This window comes from Macaca mulatta, chromosome 4 (genome assembly GCF_049350105.2).
Source record: "Macaca mulatta isolate MMU2019108-1 chromosome 4, T2T-MMU8v2.0, whole genome shotgun sequence".
Lineage (NCBI taxonomy): Eukaryota > Metazoa > Chordata > Mammalia > Primates > Cercopithecidae > Macaca > Macaca mulatta.
Genome location: NC_133409.1, coordinates 17,309,185 through 17,333,375, shown reverse-complemented (window position 1 = coordinate 17,333,375; position 24,191 = coordinate 17,309,185). Strand labels below are relative to the sequence as shown.

The following is a 24,191-nucleotide window of genomic DNA, read 5'->3' as shown; positions in this document are numbered from 1 at the left end:
AGATGGAATTGCTCTAGTTCAAACACCTATGACAAAAAGGCATCATTATACCCATTTTACAGGAGAGGAAACTTTCAGAGAGACTAAGTTACATGCCAAGCTCCCAAAACTACTACATGCAGACCCAGGATTTGAACCCTGATTTATTTTATACAAAAATTCACCCCCCTGTATAGTATGCCATTTTGCCTCAAAAATAATAATAGTACCCGCATAAAGAAGATGAAGAGGAAGAGCTGGAAGCACATATTTAACCAAAAATAAGAAGTCCATAGGTCTTGGACGAAGACCAGCACTGGGCCTACCAGCACTGGGCAGGCAGACAGAAGAGGGTCCAGATTAAATTAAAAGTGTGTGATTAATTGGCAGCTAGTAAAGAACAAGATGAAATCCTTCAGAAAACAAATATTTGAGTTTTGGTGTGCTGAAGAGATCTATATCTGAAGTCAGAATATTTAATATATATCATGTATAATTAATATTATTATTATTTAATATTCTTTTAAAGGGAGAGTGGGTTGGGATAATTGAGCATAATCTGTTTTGTCTCAGGGTCTGGCCGTCTTTTCTCCCAGTATCAGTCTCTCGACTAAACCAAACATGTTTTTAACTTCTCCCACTTAATTTAGTAGGTTAACTAGTCTATGTAAAAGAAGATTATCATAATTTAGTTTCATAATTCCTTGCAATACTATTTTAGTATTTTAAAATCAAAATATCACTTTGGAATCTCTAAGAATTGTTTTTGCTTCTTTTGGCTTCAGTTCTTTTGTGTCATACAATTTTATCATTTAAAATCAAAGACCTTACCATCAGATTTACCTGGGCTATAGTAGTAATTTTACCACTTACCCATGGCCAAATGTGTATGACAATCCCTACTTCACAAGATTATCATCAAGATGAAATTAAATGAGACAATTTTTTTTTTTTTTTTTTTTTTTTTTTAGCCGGAGTCTTGCTCTGTTGCCGAGTCTGGAGTCAGTGGTGCAATCTCAGCTCACTGCAACCTCCACCTCCCAGGTTCAAGCAATTCTCCTGCCTCAGCCTCCCGAGTAGCTGGGACTACAGGTGCCTCCCACCACACCTGGCTAAATTTTGTATTTTTGGTAGAGACAGGGTTTCACCATATTGGCCAGGCTGGCATCGAACTCCTGACCTCATGATCTACCCACCTCGGCCTCCTAAAGTGCTAGGAGTACCGGCATGAGCCACTGCACCCAGGCCTAAATGAGACAATTCACGTGATTTTTTTTTTTTTTTTTTTTTTTGCACATGGAAGGCACTCAAAAAATAAAAGTGACCATTTCTTTCACCTCTGAATTCATACTCTTTATTTTGAAGTTGTAGTGTCGTGTATATAGATTAGTAAAAGAGAGCTTTGGAATCAGTGAGGCCCGGATCCAAATCCCATCTCTGCTTTCCACCTGCTGTGTGGCCTTGGGCAAATGTCCTAGTCTCTCTGAACCTCGCTTTCTTCTTCTATAAAAGGAGATTAATGGTATTTGCAGGAATGCTGTGAGGTTTATAAATAGCATATGCCAAGTATCTGGCACATGTTAGGTGAAAAATAAATGGTTTTGCTTATGCTTAGATAGAATGACTTTTGTTCTATGAAATGGAGCTAATGATTAGGTTTTATGAAAAGGCTTTATTTATTTATTTCATGATTAGATTATATAAAAATGCTTTATTTCACCTAGAAGCTTACCTGGGTGTCATTTTATGGTTGTCTTATCTGACCATTTTTAAACCATGGTTGGATCTTCTGGAAATGTTTAGAGCTCGTTATGAAGCCAATGTAAACAAAGGTACCTATCAGCTGTTGCAGACACTATCCCATCCACAGGGGCGCCCCTGACATAACGGTAGCCCAGCTTCACCCTGAAGTCTTGGAAAGGTTACATGATTCAGACAGATGTAGTAGGCATGAGATTACAGGCCAAGAGGAAGAGGCTGGGGCTGTGGGCAGTATATTTGACAGGCTCCTACACTGCAAGCCTTGTTCCGGGTCCCTTACAAAGCACCTCTTTAGGATGAAAACAAGATGTTCTTTGTAAATAAAAGTTCATGCATTTGGGTAATGAAGTCATTTTCCAGCGCTGCAGTGAAAGATATTCTTCTCCCAAGCCCTCTGGGTGAGGACTGTCGGGAGGAAGAGGGGTGGCCAGTGAATCTCCAGAGAAGATATGAGCACAAAGAGTGCAACAGTCTATCTCTAGAAAAAAAACCGAGCAACCGTGCTCAAGAAAGTGGGCATCCTGACCCTCTGCCTTCAGAAATAATGTACCTCTGGTTCCTGCCGCTGGAATCCCTTTTCCACCCACTTTCCTGCGAACTAGCGGGGGCCACATAAAAGATCTATATAAATACAGATAAGACATCCGGTACCTTGACTACATAAATAAGAGTGGTGAGGAAGCGGTCACAAAAGCTGAATATTCTTCTGGAGCCCTTGGAGGGGCTCCAAACTGAGAGGGGAGGGAAGGCAGCAGGGAAAGGCGGACCTCAGTGTCTGAAAAGCCAGCTTAGAGTGGGAGGGTCTGAAAGTGGAAGGTAAAAAGGGAGTGGTGAGAATGAATGTGAGAAGGAAGCCAGGACAGCGCAGTCCCCAGTACCGAACGGCCGGGGAGAGGAGGTGGCCTGGCGCTGGCGGGGCTCACCCCAATCCGTCTGCCCTTTGATGCCGGACTGTAGGCTCCGTCCATCTGTAAGTTCTTGAGCCAGAACCTCTGGGAGAAAGAGAAAAAGTGAAAGAGGGAGAGGGAGAGGGAAACAGAAGGGGAGAAGGGGAGAGAGAAAAAGAGAGAGAGGCTGGGACTCTCCCTTACTCTAGCACTTTCCCTTTTTTCCTAAGCTGCTGGTTGCGCTGCCACCTCCGGATACTGCACACGGATTGGAGGGAAAATAAGCGAGGCACCGCCGCACCACGCGGGGGACCCACGGAGACCTACAGCGCCCGAGCCCTGCTGGATGTCAGGGGAGAAATGGCTTTGAGCTCAGCCTGGCGCTCGGTCCTGCCTCTGTGGCTCCTCTGGAGCGCTGCCTGCTCCCGCGCCGCGTCCGGGGACGACAACGCTTTTCCTTTTGACATTGAAGGGAGCTCAGCGGTTGGCAGGCAAGACCCGCCTGAGACGAGCGAGCCCCGCGTGGCTCTGGGACGCCTTCCGCCTGCTGCCGAGGTACAGTGTCCCTGCCATTGCCACCCTTTTAGGGCACCTGCGCCCCCGCGGGCTGTGCCACACTCGTCCTTCTCTCTCTCCGCCTATTTCCTCTCCCCATTGCCTTGAGAGTTTCACCTGGGCTAGGTCAGTTCGGAAACTTGAAATAGTTTTCCTTTGTAAGTTGCATTTGGATGTTGAGAGTTGAAAGTTGAGGCTTCGGAGTGTGTCTGCTCAAACGGGCGAGAGTGCATGTGTTGGTGCTCTGAGTTCATCTGCTAGACTCTCACTGGGGACTGCAGCAGCACGTCGGTGACTTTTGCCACTTGCGTGTCCCGGTAGTCATTTTGTCAAGCCACAGCACTTAACGTGTGTGCCCTGTCACTGGCTTCCTGCTCCTCTGCACTGTTAGGACAGTGGGAACACTACTGCAGGCTTTTTGTCTCATATTAGACAAGAAGTCTTCTGCAGCAGGGAAGGTGAAGGGGTGAGTGAGAGCGGCTGGTCATGAAAGGAGCTGTTAGGAAACTGCTGAGAGGATACCTTAAGTAGAAATGAGCCATTGTATTCCAGAAACAAGACGTTTCCATGAAAATCAAGCCTCAGGATACGCTATTGATAATATGTGTATTTAAAGAGCTGCTGTTTGAATATCTTACAATAGCTTTTAAGTTGGAAACAAAACCAGAATGTAGAGATCTGGTAAAGGAAAATGAATCCAGAACAAGTGATTTAAGAGCCCCCTGAACTGAAACAGACAACAGCGTGTCCATTGCATGGGAGATGCTAAGAGGGAGGAAAATGAAGTCACCTAAGTTCATGGGAAAGGAAGGAGCAATTGACCTAACAAACACCACACTCTATAGCTATGGTTACAGCAACTGTACAACTAAAACAGTTATGTGGATTGACACCATTTCTAACATCACTGATGCATGGATTATTGCTATGAATTCTGTTGTTAGTACAATTATGGTTATTAATTATTGATGATTAAAAATAAGGTGCATGAACATGGTCCTTCTTCAGAGTAAGCCCTACTCACATGCCCCAAAAAAGAGAGAGTATGGACAGGGTCAGAATATACCAACCTCTCACTGTGGTATAAAATGTAGCCTCCATGAGAAAGAGGGAGCATGGCTTGTGGTCAGCTTCATGCCCAGAAACTTGGGGAGAAGCCAGACCAGGAGGGATTTCATGCAATGGGAAGGCTTTGCTTCTCTACAGGCTTGGAATTAACCCCAGGGAAGCATTATCTCCACCTGTTGCTTTGAGCATGGAAAGTCCCTGAATGAAATGCTTGACTTAAGAGTAAGATTGGCAGATAAATAGCAGGACACTCAAATGTGAATTTCAGATAAATAATGAATGCATTTTTATCACATCCCAAATACTTCAGAGGACATATTTATACTAAAATTTGTTTTCACTGTTCATCTGAAATTCAAATTTATCCGGGCATGCTGTATTTGTGTCTGTTACGTCTAAAGAGACAAGCCATATAGAATTGTTTTTTGTAACTCTCATCCCACAAAAAAAAAAAAATAGGAAAGTAATTTTTTGAGCTTTAGACAACCTTAAAATTAATGTTCAGACCCCAGGAAATTTCTTATGCGTGCATATGTTTGGTGACATAATAGGAAGGCAGCACAGCAAAGTGTCTTAGATTGCAGGTTTTCAGTCTGATGGTCCCAAGTTGAAATTTCAAGCTCTTTGACCTTGGGCAAGTTACAGATCCCCAGACTGCAGATAAACTGGTACTGACAGAATTTCTTGATGCCTACTTCACACCTCATACTGTTACTGTAATGAAATTAGATAAAATAGACTGCTTAGCATAGTGCTTGACATAGTATAAATGCTTTATATATGCCAAGAGTTGTTATAATTGTTACTATCAAAAATGTGGATGATCAGATTTAAAAAAACCCTTATTCAAGAATATTCCTTAGAACCTTGCATTTATGGTTTTCTTTTACTTAATGTTATTGTATCTGTTTATCTATATTCTTCCAACTAGAAAAAAAAAAAAGTCATATGGTGAGTTAAATTTGTAATACTGTCAGAGTCTAATAGGCTTAGAATGCCAGTGGAGGCCTTCAGTTTTGAAAAACAGAAAGAAGATATTAGTCATTCCAGGAAGGTCAAAGTATATGGTGTAGAAAGGGTGAGATTGAGGTAATTATGTTCCCACTGCATAGTTTCACATAATGCCTCCAGTTAGCCTGCAGTCCCATGGCGATCCCAACGCCCCACCATCAGGTTTCCCATGCTCTTTATAGCAGTAAGCAGACCTTAAACCAAATACATTCCGGAGACTTAATAACATGGTACAAACACTTTACTGGATTGGCTCAGGAGATGGTATTTGTGTATATATGGAGAGAGAAAGAGAACACGGACACATTATTCATGCGAAAGGTTCAATGTGTGGATGGGAGGATATTCTAAAAATACGTTCTTTTTACTTGGATTTATATGAATGGTTATTCTGCAATTCTCCTTCAGAAGGAAGGAAGAAAAATATTAAGGCAAGCATGGAGCAGTGGGAGGTGCTTGGCTAAAGGCCTTCCTGAGGTTCTCCTAAGCTCCTCAATAGGCCAGCTTGTGGACTCTCCATCCCTGAGTACTTGGCCCAAGACACAAACTCTGACATGCTGTATTGCTCCATGTGAGCTGGGGAGCAAATACATGAAATATGCACAGAATAAAAGGATAGAGACTGTTGGCTGACCAAAAAAAAAGTCTCCTCTTTTCCTTGTAAAACAAGCCAAAGCTTCCCCCGAGATGCAAAGTATTTGAAAAGAAGAGCACCTGTGGGTAACTCCATACTAGTTATGGGGAGGATTTTCCCACCTTTGCTTCTTGACATTAATCTACTGAGTCCATTATTGCTGAGTTTATGGTGAGAACAGTGATTCTCAACAGGTGATTCTCAAAAGGGAAGACTGGGCAGTTTCAGTAAGGATAATCAGTATTCTAATATTTCACATTAAGGAAAAGAGTCTATTCATTCCACCATGCACACTATAGCAAGAAAAACTAGTCCAAAGTCTTCTTGACCAATATAAATATGGTAGATATGGAAAAGAACTGGAGTGGGGGCAGGAATGAAGATGGGAACAACCCCACAAGAAGCCAGTAACAGAATGTCCTTGGGAAGAGTGAGATCCTTGTCCATCAAAAAGAAGCAGGAACTAAACAAGGTCAAGAACATGAGGTTGGAGGTTACACTGTGTGGCTGGAAAGAAGCCACACAGAGACTGAGAAATTGAGAAGGCAAGGACTCTGCTGACAGGGCAAGGTGGAAGGTGGTGGAGGGGGTGACGGTGCTGTTACTGGCTTTCACAGATAAATGAGAGAATAAGGGATACAATTGACAACGTTGAGTAAATGCCCCTCAGAGGGGAAAAGAGGAATTTCTCTCCTAAAAACCTCAGCTTTGCTATTGTCATTATTGTTGTGTTAACTTCGCTCCAAGAAGATCAGTGCCCATGAATGCACCCTACACCAGAAAAACTGACTTGCTAAAAAGAAACTCTATAAAGCAGACTAACTCTGAGGGACTTTCCCTTTTGACTCTTTTCCGTGTTGATACATGACCCCATGTCCCAAAGCATTGTTAGGCTCCTGCCGTTAAAAGATTGCAAAATGTTTAATAAAAATATTTTAGATCTCTTTAACCATCTGCTTTCTTTTTTCTTATCTTGGTCACTTGCTTTGAAAAAGGTCCCATGGGATCACACTAAGACCTCCAGTTGCTAGCCTGGGTTATCACTCTCTACTGATGTTCTAACAATTCAATTAGGTAATCTGAACCCCTTACACGCAGTCATTATTTCATTCATTTATTCACCCAACAAGCTGGTTTGGAGCCTTACCTCAAACAGAGCAATAAAATAGGCACAAGGAGGAATAGAAAGAAGCATAGTCTCATCTTTGCCCTCAGGGGTGAGCAATTGAAGAGACAAAAAAAAATAGGCGGCCATTATATAAAGAACAATGTACTAACATTCTGTAAGAGTGGCTACAAGGTAAGTGCCATGCAAGGTAATGTGAAAAAAATATTATTCCTGAGCTAGACCAGTAGGGCACAAAACTTACTTGCCATACACCAAAATAGGCTTCCAAAACCTTATTTTAGAAGAACTGCAATATAGCAGTAGTGGTGATAGTTAGAATAGCATGGCTCACAGCTGACACTCGTTGAGTACTTACCACATGCCAGATACGGATCTAAACCCTTCCCATGAATAATTTCCAGTAACTTTCATGACAAGTCAATGTGACTGGTATCGTTATTATCTCATTTGATACACATAGAAACCGAGGCACAGAGCATTTGCCCAGGCCCCTACTTGTAAGTGGCACAGCTAGGAAGGAGTTTATAAAAGCAGTTGAACTGTGCAAAAGTAGCTAGGAAGAGGTGATTAGATAAATAGAAGTATATATAGGAATACTTCTAGTCAAAATTTTGGGAATTCCTTTTTTTTTTTTTTTTTGAGACAGCATCTTGCTCTATTGACAGGCTGGAGTGCAGTGGCTTGATCTCAGCTCACTGAAACTCCTGCCTCCTGGGTTCAAGCGATTCCCCGCCTCAGCCTCCCAAGTAGCTGGGATTACAGGTACGTGCCACCATGCCCGACTAATTTTTTGTATTTTAGTAGAGACATGGTTGGCCAAGATAGTCTCTATCTCATGACCTTGTGATCCACCCACCTGGGCCTCCCAAAGTGCTGGGATTACAGGTGTGAGCCACTGCGCCCGGCTGGGAATTTCTTAAAATGAAGAAATATAAAATGCAATTTAAAGACCATTTTTGCAGTGCTTGTTGGATGAGTAGCATAAGCTACAAAAAGTTGAGATAACTTCGCTTCCCCATGTAGTCTAATAACCATGTTTTAGAACTACTCATGTAAGAAAGAAAAAAACTAATACTTGTTGACTTGTACTGTGTCCCATCAACCTACATGAATTATCTTATTTAATACTAAATAGTGAAAATTATACCCATTTTACAGATGAGTTCATTGACATTTAAAAGTGGTAAGTACCTTAACCAAATTTTCAAATTCCTTTCTTTGCTTTCTGTATACCAGGGAGTCTCCCTGATAGAGCACTTTTTTTTTCAACTATAGTCTTCTTATTTTCTCTTTATAATGATATTCTAGTGTGTGTCCTCCACATGATGCTACAGTCTATCTTAAAAGCTCTTGATTTAGATTAATAAGTAGGAAACTCATAACAGTATTACCTAAGGAATACCTAGTCTATCTTATAGAATTTATTATAAAATTGCTAAAAAATAAAGAATTTCATTCCCTAGTGTTCCAGAGTTCTTTGATTTAACCAGAGGAAGTTTTTTCTTTTAATGTGATAAAATAAATATAACAGAAACTTTGTCATTTGATTTTTGTTGTTGTTGTTGTTGAAACGGAGTTTCACTCTGTCACCCAGGCTGGAGTGCAGTGGTGTGATCTTGGCTCACTGCAACCTCCGCCTCCTGGGTTCAAGCAATTCTCCTGCCTCAGTCTCCCAAGTTGCTGGGACTACAGGTGTGTGCCACCGCACCTGGCTGATTTTTTGTGTTTTTAGTAGAAATGGGGTTTCACTGTATTAGCCAGGATGGTCTCAATCTCCTGACCTTGTGATCCGCCTGCCTCAGTCTCCCAAAGTGCTGGGATTACAGGCATGAGCCACTGCACCCGGCCATTTGAACTATTTTTAAGGGCACAGTTCAGTGGCATTGACTATATCCACGTTGTTATAAAACCATCACCATCGATCTCCAGAACTTTTTCATTTTCCCAAACTGAAACCGATTAAGCAATAACTTCCGATTAACTCCTTCCCCCAGCCCCTGGCAACCACCATTCTACTTTGTCTCTATGAATTTAACTACTCTAAGTACCCCCTATACATAATCATGCAATACTTATCCTTTTGTGCCTGGCTTATTTCATTTAGCATAATGTCTTTGAGACTCGCCCATGTTGTAGCATGGGTCAGAATTGCATTCCTTTTTAAAACGAGTAATACTCTGTTTATATGTACACTATGTTTTGTCCATTCATTTGCTGAGGGATATTTGGGTTGTTTCTACCTTTTGGCTACTGTGAGTAATGCTGCTATGAACATTGCTGTACAAGCCTCTGTTTGAGTTCTTGCTTTCAGTTTTTTGGGGGTGTATACCTAGAAGTGGAATTGCTGGATCATATGGTACAGAGGAAGTTTTAAGCCTCAGCGTCTTACAGGGGCCAGGTGAAAAAGAATTGAGTGAATTTAGCTCAGTAAAGAAATGCATCCTGTGACTGGCGGGACTCAGGAACAGGAGATGGAAGGGTCCCTCTTCCAGAGTGGCAGCCACCTTTCAGCATTGCCAGGTCTTCTGGTTTTATTTTGTCTTTTTCAAAAGAAGACAGAATTTGGATTCATAAGTGAAATTGCTGACTCAAACATTTTTTAATGCCCTGTAGGCTGAGTACATCTGAGGGCCAGATTCAGCCCAAGGATAATTTATTTGCAGCCTCTGTTTTACAATATTTTGAAGTTCACCTTTCATTACAGGCAGAATATGGGCTTACAACCAGACAGATGTGCTGTGAATCCAGCTCCACAACTTTCTAGCTGTTTGACTTTGGGCAAATTGGACCATCTTTTAGATACTCAGTTCCTTTAATTGCAAAATAAATAGAAATACACTTGCCTTGCAAAATTCTTGTGAAATTTAGATGAAATAATATATGTAAGCTGCCTAACACAAAGTTAGCTCTCATTTCTCTCAGTCTGTCCCTCCTTCCTTTCCCTAATTTTTCCACTCTCTGCCTCTGTCTATCTTCAGGTAAAGCTTTATACTATCTTGTTAAAAGTATTTTGTTATCAAACTCCTTACTTATTGCATAAATTCAAGTACTTTTAACTCTTGCTTAAAATTTGCTGATCATCCAACATTGGAGAAGAAGACTGTCATTTAGTTTTTATAATCATTGTGTCTTTCATGGTTCTTTAAACAGCCTTTCCCCAGCAATAGGAGGATCTGAGCAGTTAAGAGAAATGAATGCTAAATCCCCAGAAAAGCTAAAGAAAAAAGCCAACAGCGACTGGGCACGGTGGCTCACGCCTGTAATCCCAACACTTTGGGAGTCCAAGGCGGGTGGATCACGAAGTCAGGAGTTCAAGATCAGCCTGGTCCAGATGGTGAGACCTCCGTCTCCACTAAAAATACAAAAGAATTAGCTGTGCATAGCGGCGGGCGCCTGTAATCCCAGCTACTCGGAAGGCTGAGGCAGAGATTTGCTTGAACTAGGGAGGCGGAGGTTGCAGTGAGCAGAGATCATGCCACAGCACTCCAGCCTGGGTGATAGAGCGAGACTCCATCTCAAAAAAAAAAAAAAGAAAAGCAGCTTTGATATGGCAAGGACAATACCTTTTTTCCCCTCATAATTAAATTATTAAATCTGACTTGTCACAGTTTCTTGATTTAAAATACCAAAAACACACCCCTACTTTAGGGTTTTTTCTGGCTTGTAGTAACCATATGAATATAATGATGGTCAGACATAATTTTGAGAACTTTGATTGGTTAAAAGCCATTAAAACCAGATTGCTAGTATATGCTTTGAATCCAAACCTTAGCATTTCCAAACAATCGTATTTTTTTCTAAAATAAGTAAATCTAGTCTATTGATGTCTAGTGACCATATAGAAGAATATTTAAATACCTACTCATATTTGCAAAAGAGCAGCATTCTTTTTTCAACTGTTTTTCTTTTTTGCTCTTGGTGTGGTAAAGTTAAATTCTGGGAAATAGTTTACTAAAGGGAAGTTTAACCACAGATGTTTGTAATTCCAACTTAAGTTTCCCATCAAAGTCTTAATGAAATTCAGCTGCCAGCAGTTCAGCTCTGAATCTGAGTCTTTTTATCATGAGAAACTTGGGGGAAACAACATTCTGAAGCTGAATGGTAATGGGAAAATTTCCATATTCAGCCCAAATCCTCTCCATAAAGAAAAAAATACTTAAACAAATTCTGTTAAAAGCGGGAGGAGAGATGGTGAATATAATTTGAGTAATATGCAAAATGACCTTCTTTTCACTCCTAGGACTTTCTTAGTTTTTATGTTGTGTTTTGGTGTAGGCTAGAGATCCGTGTTTACCTAAATGGAATGAAGTATATACATTTTTTACTTCATAAGAACTGATGAGTTAGAGAAATCCCGTAACATTAACAGCTGCATTAGCACACGTCTTGTGCAAACTAGACCACTAATCCAGGCTGTACTCTACAGCTAAAAGGACCCCTGACCATGATGCAGACTTTGCATATTAATATTTATTTTGAAATTATGCCATTTTGGAGTGGCATGATTGCTTCAAAGGAAATCAAGGACTCTAGGGATCGAAAGTACCTTCACTAAAACTTCCCTCACACACACAACTATTACATGGAACACTGTTGTCTATGTACAAAGTGAAATGCAACATGGCATGCTGAACTAAGCAGCTCTAGAAAGCCAAATGTCAGTCCAAAGAAACACATAACATAGACACCAGCCAAAGGGAAGAGAAATGTCTAGTAAGCCTCAGCCCCTGGGATGCTAGGACTATAGAACCCTCTAGAATCACGGCACAGAGCCACAGCACAAATTCAGGGTCTGGGGCTGAAAACCCCGGCAAGCCTCTTCTTCCACAGCAGAGGTAGTCCAGGATGCCTTTCGAGCTTCATGGCTGTATGTGTGTGTTTCCCTTTGATGAACAGCGACACAATTTGACAAGCTGAAGGTGTTACCTAAGTGTTGCCTCTTTTCCTGCTGATCTGTCCTGAGTCCTAGGTGGTGCTGTCAACCCCCAGGTCACAGATGAGGTGCTAAATGCCTGCTATTTGGAGATTAAACAGTCTGAATATCTGGAGATGGACTGCAGTTTCATTGTAGTACATGAATAATTGCCTCATTTTATATTGTTCCTTTGAAATTGTTGTCTGCCATGGTTCATGCCAATAGACACCCTGAAATTCCACTCATAAGAGACCTGAAGCCTCTCCTGCAGCGCAAAATTCAGCATAAAGGAGACTTGTTTGAATGCAGAGTCAGTGGGTGGTTATTACTGGTTACATAAATCTATCATACCTTGCACCATGAGCCATGAAATCAAAGGAATCATAGAATGTCAGATTTAGAAAGGAAGTTTAGAGATTCAACTCTCTCATTTTGTAGGTGAGGAACCTAAGCTGAGAAGAGAGGGGAGGTGTGGGTGCTCGACCCCGGACACGATGCCCATTAGCAGTAGTACACGTGCCACAGGGTAAACCCCCAAATTGGAGTTCAGCCTGGGAGGCCACGTGGGTTCTTGGCTTCACACAGGGAGGATTTCAAGAGCCAGCCGACAGAGTAAAATGAAAGCAAGTTTATTAAGAAAGTAAAGGAATGAAAGGATGCCTACTCTTCAGACAAGCAGTCCTGAGGGCTGCCGGTTGGCTGTGTTTATGGTTATTTCTTGATCATACGCTAGACAAGGGATGGATTATTTATGAGTTTTCCAGGAAAGGGATGGGGAATTCTCAGAACCGTGAGTTTCTCCCCCTTTCAGGCCTTATAGGATAACTTCCAGACGTTTCATGGCATTTGTAAACTGTCATGGCGCTAGTGGGAGTTTCTTTTGGTATGCTAATGTATTATAATTAGCATATAATAAGCAGTGAGAGAGACCAGAGGTGGCTTTTATTACCATCTTGGTTTTGGCATGGTTTGGCTGGCTTCTTTACTGCATCCTGTTTTATCAGCAGGGTCTTTGTGACCTGTTACCTTGTGAAACCAGTCCTGCTGACTTCCTAGCTCACAAGGAACTGTGTCTTCTGACTTTTTGCCTTATGTTCTTTCCAATTGTTTTAATGGACTGAATCATGCTAGCTTTATTTTATTTATTTATTTTTGAGACGGAGCTCTGTTGCCCAGGCTGGAGTACAGTGGCACGATCTCAGCTCGCTGCCACATCCGCCTCCCGGGTTCAAGCGATTCTCCTGCCTCAGCCTCCTGAATAGCTGGGGTTACAGGCGCCCACCACCATGCCCGGCTAATTTTTGTATTTTTAGTAGAGAGAGGGTTTCACCATGTTGGCCAGGCTGGTCTCGAACTCCTGACCTCAAGCAATCCACCTGCCTGGACCTCCCAAAGTGCTGGGATTATAGGCATAAGCTACCGTACCCAGCCTCATCCTAGCTTTAGAACTAGTGATTATTACCTGGGCATATCTAGATATCTTGTAAAATATATCTACTTCTAATATATTATTATTCTTTTACTCTTGTTTCTGTTTATCCTTAAGTTGAGTCATCAGTAGGAGATTCCCATGTAGCTCAGTAGAGCTAGACTATGAGTCTGTAACTGTTCTGATTCTCGGCTCCGTCACTAACAACCAGATCACCCTTGCCAGGTAAAGAAACCTGGTCAATTCCTCTACCTGCTGGGGCCTCAGTTTCTATCCTAAAAAAAATTTAAAATGATTACTTCTAGCAACAAAATTCTATAATTATTTAAGAAATAGGTTAAAATTTATGCCAGTTAAAGGGAACCTGGGTTAAGATACTGAATCACATAGTCATAGCTGTTGCCCTAGTTAGGACCCAAGACTTTAAGAGTCCAGAGCCTGAAGGAAACACAGGGTCCTGGCCTGTGGAAGGGGGTGCGGAGGGGTGGTTCCTAACAACTCCAGATGTGGGGCTGGGGCTGATCCGCAGCACAGGGTACCAACCCGACCACAGACATGAGCCTCTCCAAGGTGACACAACAACGAGGCTTCCCAGACAGCCTAAATGTGTCTCCGTGTGGTCAATGAATGTTCATGGGTCTCCCATGCCAGGGTCCAAGGGTGCTGCCCCCTACTCTATCTGGACCCTCCAGAATGCCCCTAAACCTATCCCCACTGCAGAGAGACGGCGAAGTAGACAATGGAAGAGATCAGGGACTGGAGACCCGCTGAGCAGAGACTCATGTCAACACATAACAGTTCAGTGCCAAATGGCAGAGGGTCCAGAAAGATGAAGGTATTTTTACTCAATGAGAAAGGAAGGGAAAGCCAGTGACAGATTATTAATCATTATAAACATTAACATGAAAGACTCACATTATATTATACATCGTACAGCTGTCCACTAGATCTTAATGACCATGTAAAGAATTATCTTGCTTTAGATTTGGCAGAACACAACATGTGGAAGCAAAAGTCAGAATCGTTGGTGTGTGAGGGGATATGCACTGGTGTCCAAATGCCCTGATTGTTGCTGGTTATGGGGAAGAGGGCTCTAAAACATTGCCACTGAAAGTGTGGTTCAAAGACGGCAGCATCAGCATCACCTGGGACTGTGTTAGAGATGCAGAATCTCAGGTTCCACCCCAGAATCAGAATCTAATTTTCACCATATCCCCAGGCTGTTCATCTGCACATTAAAATATGAGAAATGCTAGGCTCTCAAATACAGGTGGGCTTGAATTTTGAATGGACTTAGGGGAAATTGCAAATACAGAAAATTTCAAAAATGTTTTGATGTAATTATGGAGGAAGACCCAAAAAACATAAATTATACATAAGTCTAGTAAGGGGGTTCGCAGGCTCACCCATGCTACCTGAAAATGTGTACTTCAGAATAAAATACAAGCCTCAAAGGAAACTGCTGCTTTGAGGCATCTAAAGGAAGCTGATAAGGTAAAGTCACTTCCTGAAACCATGGCACACACATACTGGGTGCTCAGAATGTATTTTTTGAGAAAAGACATGAAATGACATGGCAGGTTTTTTTACTCCCACCTAACTTCTCACCACCCATAACCCAGTTACCAAAAGACTGAAGACTCTGTGTCCTTGAAGGAAGTAGAGCAGAGGCAGGGGAAGAATTTACTTGGGGAATCTGCTCAAAAATAGGAGGTTACTCACACTTTTCAGGGAATAGTGGGATTGTGATGTTTTTCTTGGTAACAAGAGAGTCATTCTGATTCAGGATGTCTCTCCAGGGAGTGAGGAGTGCAGTCTGTGTCCTAGACTAGAAAGATAATGTTAGGAGACAGGGAAGAACTAGTTCCCCAAAATGAAAATTGCCAATTGCTATTCCTCCAGCTGGTCCTTTTCTAGAGGGATTGAAATCTGCAGGCAAGTGCTTTGGAGTCAGGTCTGCGTCTCCTTCTCTATCAGAGCAGACGTCCCCATTCTCCCAGCAGACTCGAGGTATCCTTGCTGCAGCATTTTAGCTTTAATTACTAAGCACTTGATTAGCACTTGCTGTGTTGCAAATACTGTTCTAAGCACTTATGTGTATTATGAATTCATTTATTCCTCATAACAACCCCATGAGGAAGGCATTAATATTAACCCCATTTTACTGATGACGAAAATGAGCCAGACAGCAGTTAAGGAACTTACGGTCATAGCTAGGAAATCTGACCTCAGACTCGTAACCTTCACATTATAATGACCCTGTAACATCTGTTTCTAAGTCTCAGAGTGCCTTAGCAATACCCCAGCTAATAAAGGTTTCCCGTACTACCGCAGTAGTCTTAGCAGTTGACAAGTCTTTAAAAACATTTAAATTAGTGGTATGTTTAGTCTTTGGCCTTGTTTTTAAGTTATAGAGCAAACTAAGTATCATCTCAGTAACAATGGGGAGTCCTTCCCTTAAACATAGGAGGAGTAACAGTTGATGAAATTTCTGAATGTGTATATATATATTCATGTGACTCCAGCTATGCTGAGCATTGGTTTTTCAGTAGATTCCTGAGTCTAGTTTGTGGATCTACAACTTAAAAGATCTTGAAAAGGATAAGGAAAGAGCTGACATGGTAGTAAAAACATGACCTCAGTTCCTAAAAAAAAATAAAATACAAATTGAGCTACGATATGATCCAGCAATTCCACTGCAGGATATATAACCTGAAAAAAAGAAAATCAGTATATATAAGAGATATCTGCACTCCTATATTTGTCGCAGCACTGTTTACAATAGCAAAGATTTGGAAGCAACCTAAGTGTCCATCAACAGATGAGTGCATAAAGAAAATGTGGTACATATACACAATGGAGTATTATTCAGCCATAAAAAGAATGAGATCCAGCCATCTGCAAAAACATGGATGAAACTTTATGCTAAGTTAAATAAGCCCGGCACAGAAAGACAGATGTCACATGTTCTCACTTATTTGAGGGATCTAAAAATCAAGTCAATTGAACTCATGGACATAGAGAATAGAAAGATGGTTACCAGAAGCTGCGAAGGGTAGTAGGGGGTTGGTGGAGAGGTGGGAATTGTTAATGGGCACACAAAAAATAGAAAGAATAAGACCTACTATTTGACAGTACAAGGGGATGACTATAGTCAATAATAACTTAATTGTACATTTTAAAATAACTTGATGTGATTGGATTGTTTGCAACTCACAGGATAAATGCTTGAGGGGATGGATAGCCCATTCTCTGTGGTGTGCTTATTTCCCATTGCACATAGTCAAGTTATTACTGACTATAGTCATTCCATTGTGCTATCAAATAGTAGGTCTTACTCATTCTTTCTATTTTTTGTGTGCCCATTAACAATTCCCACCTCTCCACCATTGCATACCTGTATCAAAACATCTCACATACCCCAGAAATATACACACCTACTATTTACCCACAACAATTTTTAAAATAATAAAAAGATTAAAAATAAAACAATTTTTAAAAAATGACCTCAGGGGAAATGATTAGATAAAGTATGTCAATCAGGAAAACTAACGAAGGTTTAGAAACAGTTTACCTTTTAAAATGTTTCTCTACAAATGACAATAGAAAAGAAAGGAAATTTAACAACGAAAAGGATTCAAAAGACAGGCTTGCAAGAAACACAGGCTGCTAACTCCTTTAAGCACTATATAAAACAATTTGTCTGAAATAAGTGAGTTATTCACTCCGCACCCAAGGAATAAGAGTATAGTGCTCACCATTCAAGGTAGCAGTGATTTGATCTGGAACACACCCAGGTAGTCTTCTGCCCTTCTGAACTAAGAGAAGGACTGTAGCAGCAGTCACTTGTGAAGTGCATTGTAACCTGAATAGGGAGATGTGTGAGAATAATGTTACCCCAGATTTTCACGTGCAGGCATCTCTTTACTATTTCTCCTCTCCTCTAGCCTCCTGTTTTAAAATGTTTTTCCTTCTGTATTAGTCTGTTGGGGCTGCCATAAAAAAGTACTGCAGACTGAGTGGCTTAAACAATAGAAATTTATTTTCTTATAGTTCTGGAGGCTAAAAGTCCAAGATCGAGGTGCTGTCAAGGTTAATTTCAGGTGAGGGCTCTCTTCGTGACTTGCAGATGGCCACGTTCTCACCGTGTCCCCACATGGCCTTTCTTTTGTGTATATGCAGAGGGAGAGAGGTCTCTGGTATCTCTGCCTCATCTTATAAAGATGTAAGTTCTATAAGATTAAGGTGCTCCCCCTACAATATCTTTTTTTTTTTTTTTTTTTTTTTTGAGATGGAGTCTCACTGTCACCTGGCTGGAGTGCAGTGGCACATGATCTCTGCTCTCTGCAACCTCCACCTCCTGGGCTCAAACGATCCTCGTGCCTCAGCCTCCCAAGTAGCTGGGACCATAGGTGCCTGCCACCACACATTTTTAGTAGAGATGGGGTTTCACCATGTTGGCCAGGCTGATCTTGTACTCCTGACCTCAAGTAATCCACCTGCCTCAGCCTCCCGAAGTGCTGGGATTTACAGGCATGATCCGCCACACCCAGCCCATTTAATCTTTATTGCCTGTATTTATTACGTCTTTATAGGCACTATCTCCAAATACAGTCACTTTAGGGGTGAATTTTGAGGAGACACAATTCAGTTCATCACACCTACCAAGTGAAATGTATTAAGTAGTAACTCATTTCTTAATGAGGCAAAGTAATTTATAACCACAAAGGAAAACTTCTGAGAAAATAAGATAATGAGTGTAATTGCCCTGTTTTAACTTTAAGCAAAAGCCAAATTTAGCACTTCGTTTTAATTGTACATTTTTAATAAATATGTCACCATTACTATTTATTTATTTATTTATTTATTTATTTATTTTTAGACAGAGTCTTGCTCTGCCACCCAGGCTAGACTGCAGTGGTGTGATCTCCGCTCACTGCAATCTCTGCCTCGCGGATTCAAGCGATTCTCTTGCCTCAGCCTCCCAAGGAGCTGGGACTATAGGTGCCCACCACACCTGGCTAATTTTTTTTATTTTTAGTAGAGATGGGGTTTCACTATGTTGGCCAGGCTGGTCTCGAACTCCTGACCTCAAGTGATCCACCCGTCTCGGCCTCCCCAAAGTGCTGGGATTACAGGCGTGAGTCACCGCACCCGGCCAACTTTTAATTCAATATTTTGAAATATGGAAAATAGTATGTCAGGCTCTGTACTGCCACATTGTATTCCTTAGGTGTCCAGGGACACTCCATGATCAGTATCAATATCTTTACTCTCTTTTTTAGCAAAAAGGTGCCCACTACCCCAGCAAGTGCCATGTACCCTACAAAGATGAATAAAACACAGAGATGAAACAAGTACACTGTAATGCAATATAACTAATTTCTTATGTTACGAAAACTCTTGGAGGATTTAGAAGGAACGTTCACTCCTGGTGGAACATTCCCAGGTGACTTCATGGGCCAGGTGGCATTTGAGTTGAATCTTTAAGATCGAGGAAAAGGATACAAGCTGAGGGGACAGGATGAGTAAATGCAAAGACACAGGGTTTCTTCTGGAAAGGGAAGAATCCCAGTTTGTTGGGCTGAACCACAGGGAGCCATCAAAGACTTCAGAGCGGAAGAGAGAGAAACACAGTGAGAATCGTGATTGTCAACATTCATCTGGACACAGGCTCCTGGCTAGGTTGGGCAATAGGCAGCAGAGAGCCTGGAATCAGGGTAACCCATGTCGTGCATTGGTAACCGTCCAGGAGATCCTAAGGAGGCCTGGATTTGGATGCTGGCTGTGGTCTGGAAAGGAGAGAACAGACGCTGGGATCATCGCCAAGGTTCTATCAAGATGGTTTGTCATATGTTTGAAGAGTAAGGATGAGGGAGAAGTCAAAGGTGCTGCTGATGTTTGTAGAAATGTATTAAATCATGGGAGAGAAGTCTCTGCAGAGACCTTTTAACATAAAACCTAGTAAATCAGTGGCTTTCAGACTGAGGCTCCATGGAAATGCCTGAGGGTACAAGGCCTCCGGAGCAGCAGGAGGTTGCTCCCTACCTCCTTCAATCAGAGCAGCTTCTTTGTCATCTGTTTTACAGATGAATTTCACATGAAATTTTGCTGGTTTTTAAAAAAGGGCTTCTCTGCTCTAAAATATTTGAGAACCACTATGCCGGGGCCTCCCAAGTTGATATTCTAAATCAAGACAAGTCTCCAAAATGTTACTCAAAACCTTATTCAAATCAGTGCCTCCCAGGCAGTTTCCCAGCAGTACACACGCCTACCTCGGGCCAGTACGTGTCACCGGTTGCATTGAGCAGCTGATGCTCAGAGCACCCCTGTAATAGCTCCAAACATGAGCTAGAAATCTTTAAACAATTGGTGCTCTCCTGAGAGATATTTTTGTGCTTCCTGTTCCCTGTCTGATGATATTTTTGGCCCTTTGCAAGGAAATTAGGAAATTCCACTTTTGTCTCAGTCATTACCTGGGAGTACTGAGAACAACAACAAAGGAGCTTCGGAGAGAGGATAGGATGGTAGTGGGTAGACCAGATAACCACTATCTTTTGATCTTCGTAGGAATGACCAGATGTTTATTCAGTTTTTAGTCTTCTAAACCAATTATTCCATTGCAAAGAATGTCATCTTACTCTGAAACGTAAACCACAGTTGCTTACCTGCACCCTGAGCTAAAAAGATAGCTCTCAAGTCTTACTCTCTCCTTCCTCGATACAGAATTTCACTCTCTCCTTCCTTGATACAGAATTTCACCCCATTTGTGGTCCAGAAACTGTTTCCAATGATCTCCAAAGGGCAAAAGTACTTCCATGATGAACATTATGTCTATAAAAATCAAGAAAATAAGCATCAAAAACTTCAGTTTTTCATGCGAATTACAAAAGCATCAACCTAAGCATTTCATTGTGTCATGAAGGCAAACTACAGCTTGTTTTAATTTGCCTTATAACATATCTGCAGTATACCCAGGGAGAACTGATGTTCTAATGAATTAGGAAAGCTTCTTTTATGTCCTTCTACCTGTAGCTTGAAGACCTCAGCTTTTAAAAAGCTGTTGATATTGAACAACTGTTAAACTGGCAGTTATTCACAACTGTCAAATATTGGAATTTCCAGTAACTACTGACTCAGGTAAAAAATAGTGTTGATACTTATTAAGCTTTCATGATTTACAAAGTGTTTTCCTACATACTTCCACCTTTAATCTTCACAACCATCTTACAAACCAGGCAGGCCGGAGGTTATTCATCTAATTTATGGAAGCATGGAAATGTTAAATGAGAAGCCCGAAGTCTCCTAGCATGGAACCTTGTTGAAACAGCAGGAAGTTTCATAGAGTTCTAGACTGTTAGAATGTGAAGAGCCTAGAAATCATCATGCTGCTAATATCATTGAAGAGGAAGAAACCAGAGTCAGACGTTGAGTCACTTCCCCAAGTTCCCACACAGGGTTTCTAGAACTGGAACCACAACCAAGTTTACTGGCTATGGGGTCAGTTGTCTTTCTCTACTGCGTCACAGAGCAGGGATGCCATCACGGGGGTGTTGAGACATTAAGTGAACTGGATCAGACAAGAATATATCCATGTTTACCTTCATCTTATAACTTATGTAGCCATCTGTGTCATAGAACTAAGTAATTTATTTAATTACTAAAACGTTGAAAGTTCTCTTTGCCTTTGGTCATTATATTTATGTCGATTTTGAATTTAATTTATAACCAAATCACGCATCCCGTTTCTTTCATTTCAAGCACTTTTTGCCTTGGCCCCATATGGCTATCAACCCCTTAAACCATGCTCTCAGCACCTATACTTAGAAAGTAAGCATTCGAGTCCATTAAGATTTCAGAATTTCCAGCTAGAGTTTTCTGGTGGTCACATAAAAATAAACAAAACATCCTTGATCTTAAAAGGAAGAAAGAAAGATCTATTTCAAAAATGAACAATAACACTTTTGTTTGAAAAGTTGAAGAATTATTTTTAAAATCCCTAGACCATATCATGTCTGGTATTCCTCCTGTACACAGTGATCGGTCAGATTTCCACATGACTTTAAGAAACTTCCCTAACATGTACCAAAACAATTGAAATGTGAGAAATTAATGAAGAAAAGGAAATGTTGATAGCACCGAAGTGGTCCACTCTGGCACTTGTACCCCTCCACGACCTTCTCAACCTGCTTTATAACAATTCTGAGTTTCAGCAGCTCCATTTTTATATGTAGAATTTTTCTACTGTTAATGTCACAGGCCAAATCACCTTAGTTTTCTAACAGCAAAAAAATATATAATACCTGTTTCTCAAGAAAATCTGCCAATTCCCAACAGAACTATAGAACTTTATGGTATAATCCAGGGACTTTGCTGTGAACAGCATCTGCTGAGATGTGCCCTGAACCTAATAGAGGACAAGGGAAAAGGGATATTTCAGGAGTTTGGAGCAGCCCCACGTGGTCTGCAAAATAGGAAGGTTTTGGGGAGGCAGGAGAGTTCTAACCCTGCCCATTCCATGGCCCATTTTCAAAATGACGGACACTGTCATGCCTCATTCTCACCCTAGTCCTTGATGTCAGGAGGATCCTCAATATGGTGAGAATAACACCGTATTTAACATGAAGCTGATGTCTGTGTAAGGTCAGAGTAATCGTCTTTATGAGTATTATCCAAAGATATTTGGATATCCAAATATCTTTGTAAGGTGCTCAAAACCTCTAGGTTTTTATTAAAGGGCTGGGTTCTTCCCAGTCTCAAACAGTATTTGTGGTTACTTTGGAAGATGAAGCACATTTTTGCCGTGCCCTGTGTTTTTGGACATGCAGTATATCAAAGTATTCAGTAGAAATAAGCATTCTGTTTTTTTTTTTTTTTATTAGCACATTTTTTTTTTTTTTGTCTTCTCTTCCATTCAGGTATGTTGAAAGCTACGTGTTGGATCTGTTTTTTAGTTATGACATTAGATCTTCATCTGAGATTATCTAAACTAGTTTGGTTTTCTTTTGATTATAATCTCTTGTTTTTTTAATCTGCTAACACAAGCTCATGTTTATCTAGAAATGCACTTTCTCCTCAAAGTCATGAATCAGCATGAATTTCCTTTGAGTTAGTTCAAATCATCTAGAAATTAACAAATTTCAAAAAAGAAAAAACATACTAAAATGTCAAAACTTTATGAGAATGCTTTATTTGCTGTATCTCAGCTACTCAGTGACTAGGTTTATGACAGTAGAGTACTGAAAACCAGGTGCACCAGGTTCTTGTTTTCATTCTTGATAGGTTCTAAGTTCGTTAAAGCAGTCTTGCAGTTACTCAGAGAGCCACAAAACCAAGTGTTTCTCTTGTTATCTTGCTTAGCTCACTTTGGGTAAAATGCATCAAACAGCAGAATGAAAAATAAAACAAAATATATTTGTTTTTATAGTTGAATGACATTCTCCCTATGTATAAGTTATAACTTGAAAATTATTACTGCTTCCAAGATTCCTAACTTTCAAGCCACATAGGAGTGACTCATGGGATCCTGGTGGCCACAAAGAATTAACGAGTCTTCCAGATGTGCCTAACACTTATTTCAGGAACTAGGGCAAGCCTCCAACATTATCTACAATCTGTGGAGAGAGAGTGGTGTGTCCATGTGAGTATCCTGTAAGCCAGAAGGTTGCTGAAGATGTCACAGAATTTAATTGCTGATATTAAACTAATCATTCCAAAGAAATTCCCAGCAAGTAGAAAAAAGTAAATTCATTGGTGTTTTTATTGAGAGAGATTACCAGGAGTGAAAGATGCCTGCTTGAAGCAATGAAACAACAGACAGAATATAAGTTTAACCTCTCTACCTTATGAGGAGTAAACTAAAAACCCCTATACTTTCAGCCTCAGTTTTCCTCCTTTCAGAAAGTCCTCCACACCCCACATCTACCAAAGAACCATTTTTGATTACCGCTCTTCTCCATGTTAAAAGTAATCTCTTGCTCCTTTTAGCTCACTCAGCATTTCTTTGTACCTCTCATGGTACTACAATTCTTAGCACTTTCTTCCGAATATTCTAGTAAGTTACAGATACTACTTAAATTTCCCCCACTGAACACCTAAAGGCCAGGAGGGTCCATGATTTATCTTCTGATTCCCCAAATTGCCTGTGTAAGTTCCTTTTAAAATCGGTGCTCAAAAAAATTGTTTATGCATTCCACAATTATTTGTTGAAAACCCATTTTGTGCCAGCCCCTGGGCTGGGCCCTGGATAGCCAGTGGTACCTGAAGCAGAGGTAAAATGAATAAAGGACCATACCAAATACTGAAAGCCAAAACAGTGCCTACTTTTCTGCTCATGGTATGTGTATGCTCTGATACAATTCTGTTGTGTAATTCTGAAGAACAAGTCGAGATAGCATTCAGCGTGACATCAATAGTCAACCACGGTGTCCCTGACTGCTCATTCCAGGAGCTCCGTGCTGCGAGCAAGAATGCCTTTTAAGCTAAAAGCTTTGTCTTTCCCACTGTATATGGAAAAATTGACTATGCACTTTCATGGAGAAGGTCTAGCTAAGAAATGTTTATATTGGAACAAGCCCCATCTCTAAATCTGGGCTTGTTGCTGAATGGTATTTTGTTTCCTTGGATCAGGGAAGGGGTCTGGAAACATCTGTAATGAAAGTATTGTTTTAACATCAGCACAATTTTTTTCCTCAAATGACAGATAACACAGTTGCCTTAAATCAAACACTCTCAGCCTTCCCCATTCATTTCCTTTCGTAAATGTGTATTATTTTGTTGTCATTAAAATGGCAGTGTGAAGACTAGATTTGTTGCACCCCAGA

The 24,191-nt window shown here is 40.9% G+C and overlaps 1 protein-coding gene across 5 annotated transcripts in view; it reads left to right on the top strand.

Annotated features, from left to right (window-relative positions):
• The first annotated feature begins 2,150 nt into the window (after positions 1–2,150).
• Positions 2,151–24,191, top strand: part of LAMA4 (laminin subunit alpha 4) — a 148,529-nt gene continuing 126,488 nt past the window's right edge. For 4 of the 5 annotated variants that reach the window (XM_077999296.1, XM_015137555.3, XM_077999297.1 and 1 more), the window contains exons 1-2: positions 2,585–2,710; positions 2,858–3,182. In XM_077999296.1, the coding sequence (XP_077855422.1) occupies positions 2,988–3,182 (195 nt within the window). In that variant the 5' untranslated portion in view covers positions 2,585–2,710; positions 2,858–2,987. Of the gene's footprint in view, positions 2,414–2,584; positions 2,711–2,857; positions 3,183–24,191 lie in introns of those variants that run through there. The other variant, XM_028847051.2, reaches the window with a different exon arrangement.